Genomic DNA, 13,148 nt, shown 5'->3' with positions numbered 1-13,148 from the left:
AATAACACTAACAGTTACATATGATCAATTAACGAAGAATATAGCCACATTACCCATTGGTAGGACTCGTGCTAGAATATATTGTACAAAAGGTGGATATATTTAATGGTGTTGTTTTTCCTGCTTCCTTATTTTTTTTTTTAGCTAGTGGGCCCGCAAGCTTTTGTTAGTGCAGGAATAGATTTAGTTTTTCCTGTAATATAAGAATATTAATTCCCTATATTTAAAGAGAATTGTGCAACACATATTTTTACAAAAGAAGAGAGTTAGTGGGCCAAAGCTGCTTGTGAGAGTGGAAAATAAAATTTTATCCGTTAGCTTCTGTAGCATGTTTTTGAGCATATATCAATACTTGTACAAAATATCATTTCTCAGGTACCAACTAAAAGAATGAAAGAATAAGGAAAAATAGTGGATTTCAGATTAAATACGATTGAGCAAACATAAGCAAAGAGCACTGCAAAAGGAGGGAGTAAAGAGATATTTCAAAAGAAAAATGTTTCTTTGCTGGCAGATAATACTTCGTATAATTTTCTTTCTTCTTTTTAGGTATGTGTTCTATTGCAAGTTTAAACTTGCACGACTATCCTCAAAGAAAAAGTATACAACACCACACAAGCAAGACAAGTAACCCGTAATACAAAACAGATGACTTACTCATATACATTTCCAAAATAAAAACTATATAAACAGTAATTTCTATGCAGTAAAATACAACAATCATACAACATACTGAGATTTCAGCCTTCGTTTCCAGAACAGCATATTTCTGTACAACAAGTGAGGCAGCCGAAGCATCCTAGACCAATGCAAAGCTGAGTCAATGCAGTTGCACATTGGTTGTTTATCCGGCTACAGCACTGGATACAGCACATGCAACAGCAGTAACTGAACAAGGTTTCACAACAATTCGTGGCCGCCTTAAAGATTTCAGCCACTTCTGGCAAATTTGATTCAGATCCTGGAGGAGTATTTTCAGCAGTTGCAGTCAAATTGCCAAAGCCGATGCCTAAGTGTGGAAGTAAAATCATTCTCTGGCCTCGGACGTTTGCCTCGTTCTGAGGATGACTCTTTTTTGACGCCTGTTTACAATGAAAGAAAAAGAACTGATTAGTACTTTCACGTGATATTTTACCCATGTTTAATAACAACAAAAGCAAACCGCAATAAAAGATGGATTGTAAGCGTTCAATTAAAATAGACACGCCAACGAAGTTATTCTTAGATATTTCAATACTATATCACCCATATATCTAATGGCAGAAAAAAGATTTTCAAAAGAAAAATTGTAGTTAGGCACAGAATTTCAAAATGAAAGCATTGTTTAATATCTGGTTTATTTGCTAACAAAATCCTAAATTTCTGATACATACTTCTTTCGTTCCAGCTGATTCCTTGACCTTCTTTAGATCATCCTCAAGTATTATCATACGTGTATACTCAGACATGAAGCCAGTCAGCAGGCTCAATTTTGCAACCTGCCAATTAAAAAATATGGCATAAGAAAATTTATTTAATAAAAAAGAAACAACTGAATATCCCACATATACACTGAATGGAGTGATAGCATACAAAAGTATAAACAAACCTTCTGTTCTAATTGCTTATTTTCTGAAAGCCATGCTTGAGCAGTAAGATGCTCTATTTGATCTCTTGCAGAGACCTGTTAAAGAAAAAATATAGCAATATAATGAATAATAATAATAAAGGAAATGAAACAGAATGATAAAATTGGGGACATTTATTTATAAAGCAGCATCAAATTAAACATGCAAGGACCATGACTGCAAAGAATAAGAGGAAGCAAACATTTATTTGTGAATCACAGGCATGCCAAAGAAAGATAAGACCAATAAACCATGATTATTTGTGAACCCACATAAAAACAAAAAGATAGATGAAGAAAGGAATATCATTAATTTTTCTAGATCCAAATTCAATAGATCTTACAATAATGGTAAAACTTGGCCTAACTATTAACTTGTGCTTTATGAAAAAACAAATTTTCAAAATTCCAAGAGGTTAACACAAGCACCAAATAGCAGCTCCAGGAATAAAAAATTGGAACCTCCTCCAGAAATTGTAGAAATAATTTCAAAAACAAGAAAACTTGAAATCTAAGTATGTAGCAGAGTACTTTACCCTTTGTAAAGGCATGTCCTTAGCCTTTTGTATCTTCATATCTATTACAAAATTACTGAAATCAGCCAAGATACCTTTGACTTTAAGAGTTTCAGGAAAATTTCCCTTGTATCTGCCAGATAAAATCAACGGACCCTCTGATGAAAGATCTGGAATATGGGAAGGGTATACCTATTACAAACATTGCAGATAATGCCATTAGAAAGAGCCACAAGCTCAGGGAAAGTTGGGCAAAATTCAACATATAGTAGCATGTGTAATGGAAAATAAATTGTCATAATTGCCAGGACAGTGGGTTCCATCATGGCATCATATATCAGTCTTCATTCTCAAACGTCATTCTAAGGAAGACATAAACACCAAAAGCATGGCAAAATATGTAGGTGATAGCACAGATCACTATAAATCCCGAAGTTATTAGTGAATGCAGTCTTCAGAAGGAAGGAAGGACAAGAATTAAAATGAAATGGAGCACCATGGCACATATTATTTTGTCAAAAATGATAAATTAAGGATTTGTCATACTCATAAATTAAGCATACATTTGTGAGATGAGGCTATGGTAGATGAACCGCGGGAAAAGAATAAAAATCATGAAAGACAGTTTTTGAATGGTATATGTTACTATGTTAGCATATGTTTGGTAAAGACCATGGGAAAGAATGAAAAGGAGGTAGCCCCCAAGTCTTTTTTATTTTAAATTAATTCTAGCTAGATACTAGTAAAATTTTACCTCAAGTTCATCAAGATCATCCAATATGTCCATTTTGACATTTGCAAGAATGAGAGATGAAGCTTTGTCAAACAATGCCAACATCTGAGCCTCAACCAAATCTGACAATTCAAAAAAGAGGGGCAGCTGTCAAATTACTTGTAAAAGCAGAAAGAATAAAAAAATTCAGATAGGATAATTGAAGAAACTTTCAATGTTAACTACCACAAGTAAGAGTTTCTACATAAGGTGCCAAAATGCTAAATCACAACCCTATATACTAGCAAGCGGCCAACTGGCAACTTTACACTATTTCAATATTAATGCATTTTTTGCAATTGGGGAGACACACACACACACACCCCACCGGGGGGGATTGTCTTAAAAGAAGAGGGCTTTTGAATAAACATTGTGGATGTAAAATCAGTATAGTATCTCTCCTCCTAGATGAAAACTTGAATGTTCACGCTAGAGTCAATAAGCAGGTGCTCCAAATATAATGCATAGACAACGGAACCAAAATCAAGTAATTTAATTGCTCATTAGACACATATTTGTTGACATGGTTCGACAACCAAAATTTATCTAAAATCCAACAATGTCATTTAAATTATAACAAAAAGAACGATAAAGACAGTGCTATACATATTTTTTTTTTTAAATTTAAATTCAGAACTTACTTAAATCCAATGCAGCGTCATATTGGCCCCTACCAATCATAGCAAGCATCCGCAAGAAATAATGGTTGCAGAATGGACCTGTGGTTAAATGAGGTGTTACCCTTAACATAAATGATTGATAGAATGAACTATTTTAAGCATTACTTACAATGAATCAGAAGAACTAAGAACAAGATCTTAAACAAATTATGATAAAAAAGTATGTCATAATGTTAATTTATGGCAAGTGGCTAGTTCTGATCAAGTCTTAAAATACTAGAAGCCTCACCTAAGCCAAACGTGTAAATTCGGGGGCATATTGACTCTCCATTGATTATATGATTCTTTACCATAGCACAGATATGTCTCTCATCTTCAACAGTTCCATCAGTAACTAGGAAAATTATTGGAACTGAACTTTGAGCACTGGATAGCATCTCTAATGCCTGAAAAGAAAAGGCAACAAATCAATAAAATACATTCTACCCGATGACTGAGGGCAGAAAACAATCACAATGATCATCAACAATACATCAAAAGCTAGTTTGAGAACACATAAAGATAAATCAGAATTTGAGGAAAAGGTTCTCCATCCATCAAGTTGAGCATAGATTAATTTGTATGTTCAGTAAGTTACACTTGGGTTGAGTATTAACTACTGCTCAGTAATCTACATGTTTATGAAAAACTGTATAAAAATTTAATGTTACCGTGCTTAATGGATGTGAAATATTTGTACCACCCCCAGCAACGAAGTTCATGTTAATCCACTCAATGGCCCTTTCAACAGCATCCTTGGAAGCCGATTCCATCGATTTCGAAAACAGATAACTCTCTCCATTAAAGGCTATAATAGTAAATGAATCATCAGGATCGAGTTTAGAGAGAGCAGAAAATAGTGCATTCTTTGTGTCATTAATTAGCTTTCCACGCATGCTTCCACTGATGTCAACAACGAATATTATGTCCTTTTTGAATACCTAGACATTGAGTAGGACCAGAAGTGAGAATAAAAAGACAATTTAAAAATATATATATAACATGACATGTACACCTACAAAGTTTACAAATTTTGTACAAACCTTCTTACTCTGAATTTCTCCAGGAGAAAGGTATATGTAGAACATCTCTCTTTGATCAAAGTCATGCAAAGATGCAGATTCCAAAAGAACACCACCATTAATATGACTTGAGGAAACCTAAATGCATATAGTGTGCCAATAAGATAATCTTTTAATCGCTTAAAAGATGAATAACAAAAAATAAAATAAAATGGTCATAAGTCTTACAGCATATGAAAAGTCAAAATCAGTTTTTGACCATGACAGAACTTCGGAATCAGATAAGAAACCCATACTCCCAGCATGACGCTTCAGTTCCTGGACAGTCAGTCAGGATAAAATGGTTAATTGATTATATGATATGCAAAATTTCAACTGTAGGTGGTTCCACAAACAATCCAACCAAATATAAACCTTTAGGGGGTGGCTTATTGTCTTGCATAGAAGCTCACTTCCAGGAGCAACATTCACATTTATTTGTATCTTTTCTCTCTTTGATATTCTCTTCGCAACAGGGTTGACAAAATCAGGAAAGGTAAACGGCACATTCAAAGAGAACTGACCAGTGCGGTATACTAATTTCTGAGACCAATGAATTTTAATTGATAAATTGGAACCACCATCAATCTGTTAAAAAAAAAGATAAACAGCATCACAACACAATAAGATGACTGAACGTTACAGATGTAAAAATCAATAAATTGTAGACACAGACTACGTATTTACCTGTGGTATAGTTAGAGTAAATATATTGGGCAAGAGAAAACCTCCATTTTGAGCTAGGTTGCCATTTTCGTTATCATTATTGTCTTCCATAACAACCAGTTGAGTAGAATACGATTTTCCAGGAACACTGACCTCAACACCTAGAATTGAACCCTGTTAGCCAAATGATATCAGAACACAAAATCTGCAACATATTAAAAATATTATTCACGAGCCATCATTTCCCAAGTAAAGTAGAGCAAGACATCAATACCGAAATTACGATGATACAAAATCAGGGAAGAATCGAAAAGTCCAAACACACACACACACGAGAGAGAGAAAAAGAAGAAGAAGAAGCACCTGGTGACCCATAGGAATAGCAATACGGCAATCACAGGCGCGACTACCCATAACGCAGTGGAGTCTCCAAGAGCCAGAGACGGTGACAAAGGCAGTGTCCAAATAACAATCAACATCCATCTCAATCCCTTTCATCTGAAGCGGAATCAGCGCCGGAGGGTCGCACCTTCCATATACGTGCGGCTGGTAGCTCGGGATATCAGGGTTATCCACGATCTTTGGATCATAGATCACCGCGTAAACCATTGGCGCCGTAGGAAGAAGCGCATTCGCCGACGACCTCTCCATCGACGCCGGCGGTTTCGGCGGCGCCACAGCCCTGTCCTTCCCTAAGTATATGCGCTTCGACAGCTTCAGTCCGTCATCAACCGCTCTCTCAAAATCCTCAGCCATTACACACAGAAAGATCTCAAAAGCTTTGAAATGTGAAGAAAGAAGAAGAAAAAAGAAGACACAAGAGAGAGTTTAGAAGAAGAAAAAGGATATAATAAAAAGCAGCAAAGATGAAGGTCAAGGAAATGAAGTGTGTATGTAGTGTGGGGTCCTCTTAAAGTACCATATTCGGGTTTTCCGTTATAGCTGCGTCTGACCATTTATCTCTTGACACGTGTGTTTCTACCATGTCGGCAAGTGGAATGCATATTCGATATTATAAAGTTTGATTTAAGGGTACAGTGTTTGTCATTTTAAATGACATAAGTTATGTCATTTTAGGAGAGAGATAGACACAGAAAAACAAAAATCATGGAAGAGAAAAAGTAAGTGATTTTTTTTAATTTAAAATTCAAATTTTCTGTCTCTGTATCTCTCTTAAAATAACATAACTTTCTGTCATTTAAAATGACAAACAATTTTCCCTTCATTTAAAAGCCACTTTCCGAGTCTCAATTGGTTGATTGATATTTAATTGATCATTTGTAATTTACTAATTGATTTGTTATTATTGTACAGTTTAATCACGATATCCCCACTAGACTAGAGGGACGCGGATGGACTGTGGCATTTAATATGTGATACATTGACATTGGACGTCCCTATCACCATGTTGGACTAATCCATTAATAAATAATAATATTTACGCTGTCTTATCCCCAGACGTTACCGTTGGAGTAGCTCTTAATGAAATATGCCTTTCTGGCAGTCACTAATTTATGAGTATCCGATTTCCATTTTGTGTGTTTTTCATTGGCTTCATCTCAAATTGCAACTAGGAAGGCTACTTTGGCCTTTAGCATTGAAGGCTTCAACTTCAATCCTCTTTCTCGATCCCAAACCATACAAGAAATATGTAACGTCAAACCAACGAATACTTGTTTTCTTTTCCTTCATGTTTCTAAATTGACGGCATAGGAGAGAGATCCAAGTGTCTATTGCTTGGAGCATTTCAGAATTTGCATATAGGATCATGATATGACCGAAGAAAAGCCGAAATATATTATTGACAGACAAACGAGCATCACACTATTTAATTCGATTGCCACGTATTGTCGAACGCGTCAGTTGATGGATGAGAGCACATAAAAGAGTAGTCAACATAACTATTGCCCCAACAGGACTCCACTAATAATATTATCCCTGATTAAACTGTAGAAGATATATTACATTCGATATGAAATGTATCGGTATATGCTGTATAAGGCTTCAAACTAGTTAATGTATAATAAAATCTAAGACACAGAAAACAATTCTGTTCCACCCCCCACAATTTTTTAAAGAAAAAAGAAAAAAAGAAAAAGAAAAGAGCACCGGCTCTTCCTGTCCTATTGACTTGAACCTCAACTACCATAGCTGAACTAACATCCAGCAACAATCTTCAAATGCTCCTATTCTGCAGCTTTGTCTATCAACCTTTTTTTTTTTTGCTATGGGCCATGTGAAGAAGTAATTAATTTACATGTCAAATAAATTATACCACAAAAGACAAGTCAAAGAAATTAAGGCAACGTGATATAGCAAGTCTCCGCACCATACGACTTCAAATATCTCACCAAATCAGCTCAACAGTTCAAACTCAGGAGAAATTGTAACCCCATGAGTGTATCCTCAGCAAAACTATGGTTTCGAAAGTGAGTTACCCTTTCCAAGCCAATGAATGGCTGTAACCTTTTCAGGGCCAACCAAATACTCTTCGTACACCATTATGTGCAAACTAGATTTGAGCAAAGAGGATTTCATTCCACGTATCAGGAACACCGGGCAAACACCAATGTAAGCAATCCTGCACACCAGGCTTAGATGTAATGCTGAACCGTGATATATGACCCTCATCCCTAAGCTGAGAAAGAGCTGTTATGTCCAAGAGCTTGACCCCTGTTCCCTTTACTGCATTTGCAGCAGCTTGATCACTGGACTCTTCTTCCAATATTTCCTTTCCTACTGACATTGGTTTAGTGTTGTCACAACTGCCTCCCGTGTTCCAGTCCCCACCAACAAAATGCCTAGGAGAGATGGACCGAAAGAATACCTTCAAACCTGGATATTTTGGAAGCTGTGAATCCACCCAACTAACAACGCTGTGAATAGTAAGATTCTTAGCAACCCAAATCACTGCTCTCTTCCTATCAGTATTCGGCACACCACCGACATGCATTACCCATCGATTAGCATTGAGCTTTCCTCGATTCCAGTGGTGACCTGTGTTGAGAACCAGGACATTGAACTTGTGGAGAAATTGGCGCAAGAATGCCGGTGGCCGATCAAGGTGCATTGCATAGTCAGTGCCTGGGTTGTTTACATCAATAGGTTCAACATCACAGAGGCTTGCTGACCAGTAGTACAGAATAGTAGTATTAGTGCTTGAGAAACGAAAAGCCCACCCACTAGGGCGGGCAGAGCCCTCGGCCATAACCAATCCATACTCCTTCCCCACATCTTCTACATCAAGCTTCTCCTCACCACCAGTAATCATGCACATTAAAGACTGGAACTGCTGCCTTCCCAATGAGTCTCCAACAAAAGCTAGTGTTTTGTTTTGCATCCTGGAATGCACCGAGATTATTATCAATTGATCATTCATTTATTGGCTTTCTTTTCTGCTGAACCAAAAACTTAGGACAATAAATGATGCACTTACAGTTGGCCCATTGTACATGGCCCAACCATTGATTGAAGAAGCTCGTAGTCAAATAGAGTTGTGGCCTAATAAATATAGCCCAATTGTTGAAAAAGGCATTGATTTAAAATATAACAAATTACAATCAAATTCAAGTCTCAATAAAGCAGCAGATGTGATTGTGATTTGTTTGGGAAGAAAAGGAAAGCAACATATTTGGCGTGATTTGAGATTAAAGATTTGGGATGTATTTTGAATTATTTATTTGTAATTTTTTATTTATTTTTATATTTTAATTACTGTTATTTTATTTTAGGAAGTTTTATTACTTATAGAATTTTAGATTTAGAATTTTGAATCAATTTGTAATTAGTCTATAAAAGGATGCTTATGACCCTTATTCTAGGAGTTGAATTTTGTTATTTGAGAAATAGAAATTGAGAACCGGAGGGTTACTCTTTTGTAAAAATCCCAACTTTCTGTTTAGCCACTTTTCTATGCGCATTCGGCATCAATAAAAATAATGAAAATGAAGATGGGAAAAGTCAGGGAATTTTGTTCTCTAAATCAGAGGAAATCCACAAAAGCACAGGCGTCTCAAAAAGCATCAGTCATATGACCAGAACAAAAACAGACTAAATTAAGTAACACAGCTTGCATGCTAACAAATGCCTCAACCAAAGTTGACCTTCCCTCTTTCAAGTCAATTTAGGAGCATCCTATATATATATATATATATCTATATATATATATATATATATATATATATATATATATATATATATGAATCAAGAGAATGAAATACCTTCTCAAGAATTTAGAACCTTCAAATTCGTCCATTTGACAATCTTTTGGTTGCCATCGAAGCTTCTCATATTCAAAATCAGTACGTTGCATCAAGCGACACGCCCACATCCCTGAGAGCCAATGTTTGCAACCAAATCCTGAATACAAAGGCCGATTATTGTCTGGGACCCATTTTCCTTTTGCATAATTGCAGGCTGGACAAAGAGTCAACAAGAGAACAAATAGTTAGCAGTACTTAACGAAATATATTGTCCATTAGTCCAACAAATGTGCATGATATAACACTCCTGCAGAAGAATATGATTAGACTTTTTATGAAAGATGGAGCAAACACGTTCAATCATGTAAAAAGTTTTAGCCAGCTTGTCTAATATGAAAATTTCATTTTCCCAGGATTAGTTGATGGAAATATATTTTCTGTTTGTGAACTACACCTGCTCAAAATAGTGACTGAGTGCTACCTGGCTAATATGCCACCTCTCACAAATGAGGAAAGGAAACCGTAAACATCCTAACTTCAAGATAGTTATAAAAGGATTCAAGATTTCTATCGTTGCTGAGAAAAATTAGGAATTACCCTCAATAGGAAGCTCATTATCAGAAAATAAGTTGAAGAACATCTGTCAATTTTCATTCACCAATAATGTTCAAGCTTTCATTAGAAAAAATTGAAAAACAATAGGTTTTTTAGAAAAATTCAGAGATATTCTTTAAAAGGAAGCTCATTTTTATAAAACAGGTTGAAAAGCATACCAATTTCCCTCCAACTCATCCAAAAGAGAATAAAGTTTTCAATAGAGTTTTATAGATGACGAGCAAAAAGACCAGTACCTTTATTTTCTGTAGTATTATTCCAAATGTTGTCTTTTCCACCAATTAAAGAGAGTTTTTGTGGAGAGTTCGTGACAAAATCTTTTCTTTGTTCCTGTTTTGAAGTTTTCTCCCTCTCAGCTTCATTCCTTTTAGCCTCAGATGTTGTTGGGCGAGAAAAAGTTTGTACGTCATGGTTTTTCCCAGCTTCCAAGATTCTTTCATGTTTTGCTTCTTCATCTGACACACTTGAAAGAATTTCTACACCAATATAATGAAAGATAAGAATTAAGCGCCAAGAAGATAACATGAAATTAACAGAGAAAGAGGGAGACAGAGGAAACAGTAAGACTGTGTGGTAAGGGCTTTATTGTTAAAAGGATAGTGACCTCTAATATGTTGTATTTTGGAAGAAATTGTCTACAACTAACAACATTTTTAACTTAACCCTATCAACCTGGCAACGATGGTAGGAGCAGCATTCTGACCACTATAGCAAAGAACAGGATAAGTAAGTAAATAAATAAGGCACCATATATAGAGGTCAACACATTTTCATTCGATACAGGATATGGTACCACATCATGAGGCATTGTAAACCCCTCTAAACCATAGAGGATTAAAGAAAGCATTATCTTACGTTCTGTATATGAAGTAGTTCTGGTATTACTTTCACCCATGCTTTTTACAGAAGAGCTTTGTGCAGAAACCATCTGAGATGCTACATTGACATGTTCTTCTAGCTCATTGGTGGTCTTTTTCTTTGGCAATGATGAGCCATCTTTACCTACATGTACACGTGGATCAGATACTAGCATGTTGACTGAAGGACTACTAACTAAATGATCAGCAAAGACGAAAAACAACCCTCCCAAAAAAGTACTGAGAACAATGCAAGCATATTATTGTCCAGCATGAACATTCAAATCTCGGGTACAAATAGATAAGCCAATACTTGATGGCAATAATAACTATTCTAAGGACCTCCTCATTCCAAACAGATGAGACTATCCTTATCATGACACTATCCTTATCATGACACTAAAGATTCACGTCCAGCTTCATCAATCACGGAACAAAATGTGCTGATCTGAATCTTAGCTGAGAAGCAGAATACAAATATGACCATAAAGGAGAAAAAAATCAACGCTAGACAGGTTTTCAGTCTGTAAATATTAGTTTTAAGAAAATTTAACAACAATATACATACTTTTACCTTTATAAAAGAAATAGAAAATAAAATTTGTCATATTGACGGAATATCATATCAGTAATTCAATATTTTTCGAAGAAAACAATTATACAAATGGAAGTAAACCTGAAGACAGCTGCAGTGATGTTTGAGGAGGAACAAAGGTAGTAAGACCGGGTGTTTTATCCCATGACCATAAAATGATAGTTGCAGACATGAGAACAATGGAAATAAGAGAAATTTCTTTTCCCTTTAATCCATTAAAGCCTGCCTTCATCCTGCATAAACATAAAATTAATCTCAAAACTATGGTAACCGAGAATCTATAGAAATAAAAATAAGTATATACAATGTTCTAACCGTAAAAACTCACTAAGAGCCAACAGATCCACACACAAAGACTAGACAATGAAAGCGCATTCACGTTATAAAGACAAGCAAATCCTTACAAACTGACAACTGTTAATAACACACACACTCTAAAGCAGTAATAAACATTTTTTTTGTTGAAGTTTAACCTTAATCCTGTATTTTTATTAGTTTAATCCAATAAATAGTTTTCACTGCCCACCTCCCTGTGCAATCGAATTTGCTTCAGCTCCAACATATTGCACAATAAACCAATCCAAACTAACATTTCCAACGCAAAAATGGCTCTCTTTCTCTTCTAAAATTCACACTCTAAATTGTGAAAGTATGATACCTCACCGCGATCTATATCCTGGAGTTACTTCATATTTGTCAAAAACACAGATTTAAAAAACCAAGAAAAAAAAATTATGTCGAATTCGATAATTTGGTACATCAAAACCTGGACAAGTACCATTTGTAAGCAACTAAGATAAAGGCATTGAAACCCTCAAAAATAAAAATCAAAGTTCACGAGCTAGCTAACCATATATCACAAACACACATAAATTCACAACGGATCTGACAGGTTCATAGACATGCAGGCAAGAATTTTACCTGTTTCGGATGAAATAAAGTAAAAAAGAACTTCAATTCGAAACTTTGCTGAATCTCGAAGAAATCAGATGCCAAATGAGGAACAATGTCGGTGAGATTTAAGAGTTAGGAGAAGGAGAATTGTCAGTGAAGAGAGGAAAATACGAATCTCTGAATAAATCAATCGCAATATACAGAAAAGCGGGGATGGCGGCAACTCTTCGCGTCACGAACCATAAACCTGATTTATTTAGCATTTAGCAAGGGAAGAGTATTTAACCTGCTATTCCAAAATTATGTTTTTTATTTAGAAGAAGGGAAAAATGTTTATGACTTGTGTCATAAGAAAGATATAAATTAAAGCCTTTAGTATTGGTTTAGCGGTGATAAATTTGTTTAATTTGTATTAAGTTATGTGTTTAATTTTTGTTATTGTATAAGAAAATTAATATCTTTTATTTAATATTTAAATTTAAAAATATATTTTAAATATGTTAACTCTTGGATAATAAAATTTATTAAAATATTTTATTTAAGAAATTATATTATGTGACTCATTTCATTCCATTCGTGGACTCGTTGAACTTCGTAACTTTTCGGCGCCTTGTTGTTTAATCAATTATATATGGTTATTATAGTGTGATAATCAATATTTATTTGGTGATGATAGCCTTCTTTTTGACATAATCTTTTTCTAGCT

The 13,148-nt window shown here is 35.1% G+C and overlaps 2 protein-coding genes across 3 annotated transcripts; both read right to left on the bottom strand.

Moving 5' to 3' along the window:
* Positions 1-513: 513 nt before the first annotated feature.
* Positions 514-6,117, bottom strand: LOC133305393 (uncharacterized). 2 transcript variants are annotated; one of them, XM_061505605.1, is made up of 13 exons: positions 5,643-6,117; positions 5,301-5,453; positions 4,989-5,201; positions 4,803-4,892; positions 4,596-4,712; positions 4,224-4,493; positions 3,803-3,959; positions 3,535-3,612; positions 2,876-2,976; positions 2,143-2,313; positions 1,589-1,663; positions 1,374-1,478; positions 514-1,082 (listed from the first exon to the last, which is right to left on the bottom strand). In XM_061505605.1, exons 1-13 carry the CDS (start codon positions 6,033-6,035, stop codon positions 741-743), a joined length of 2,265 nt encoding a protein of 754 aa, XP_061361589.1. In that variant the 5' UTR covers positions 6,036-6,117; the 3' UTR covers positions 514-740. The 2 variants fall into 2 exon arrangements, with proteins under 2 accessions (XP_061361589.1, XP_061361590.1); XM_061505606.1 differs by having other exon boundaries at positions 514-1,058.
* A 1,086-nt stretch (positions 6,118-7,203) lies between these two features.
* LOC133305386 (protein trichome birefringence-like 16) lies at positions 7,204-12,677 on the bottom strand. The gene is made up of 6 exons (XM_061505597.1): positions 12,470-12,677; positions 11,630-11,781; positions 10,952-11,098; positions 10,333-10,572; positions 9,500-9,695; positions 7,204-8,620 (listed from the first exon to the last, which is right to left on the bottom strand). Exons 2-6 carry the CDS (start codon positions 11,778-11,780, stop codon positions 7,792-7,794), a joined length of 1,563 nt encoding a protein of 520 aa, XP_061361581.1. The 5' UTR covers position 11,781; positions 12,470-12,677; the 3' UTR covers positions 7,204-7,791.
* Between the last annotated feature and the right edge of the window lie 471 nt (positions 12,678-13,148).

The sequence above is a fragment of the Gastrolobium bilobum genome, unplaced genomic scaffold, assembly GCF_033153095.1.
Source record: "Gastrolobium bilobum isolate Gb01-03AN ecotype WA unplaced genomic scaffold, APGP_CSIRO_Gbil_v1 utg1221, whole genome shotgun sequence".
Classification (NCBI taxonomy): domain Eukaryota; kingdom Viridiplantae; phylum Streptophyta; class Magnoliopsida; order Fabales; family Fabaceae; genus Gastrolobium; species Gastrolobium bilobum.
The sequence above is the reverse complement of the archived record's forward strand: the minus strand, read 5'-3'. Positions and strand labels throughout refer to the sequence as shown.

Bases quoted from the DNA above. Each gene is read 5' to 3' on its own strand.
- LOC133305393 (XM_061505605.1), bottom strand. From the start codon at position 6,035: ATGGCTGAGGATTTTGAGAGAGCGGTTGATGACGGACTGAAGCTGTCG. The intron at 4,713-4,802 runs GTAAGACTTATG...ATATGCATTTAG, and splicing joins ATTTTGACTTTTCATATGCT to GTTTCCTCAAGTCATATTAA. The intron at 1,664-2,142 runs GTAAAGTACTCT...TTTCTTTAACAG, and splicing joins AGGACATGCCTTTACAAAGG to GTCTCTGCAAGAGATCAAAT.
- LOC133305386 (XM_061505597.1), bottom strand. From the start codon at position 11,780: ATGAAGGCAGGCTTTAATGGATTAAAGGGAAAAGAAATTTCTCTTATT. The intron at 9,696-10,332 runs GTACTGGTCTTT...CTCTTTGTCCAG, and splicing joins TAATACTACAGAAAATAAAG to CCTGCAATTATGCAAAAGGA. The intron at 8,621-9,499 runs GTATTTCATTCT...GGTGCATTCCAG, and splicing joins GGTTCTAAATTCTTGAGAAG to GATGCAAAACAAAACACTAG.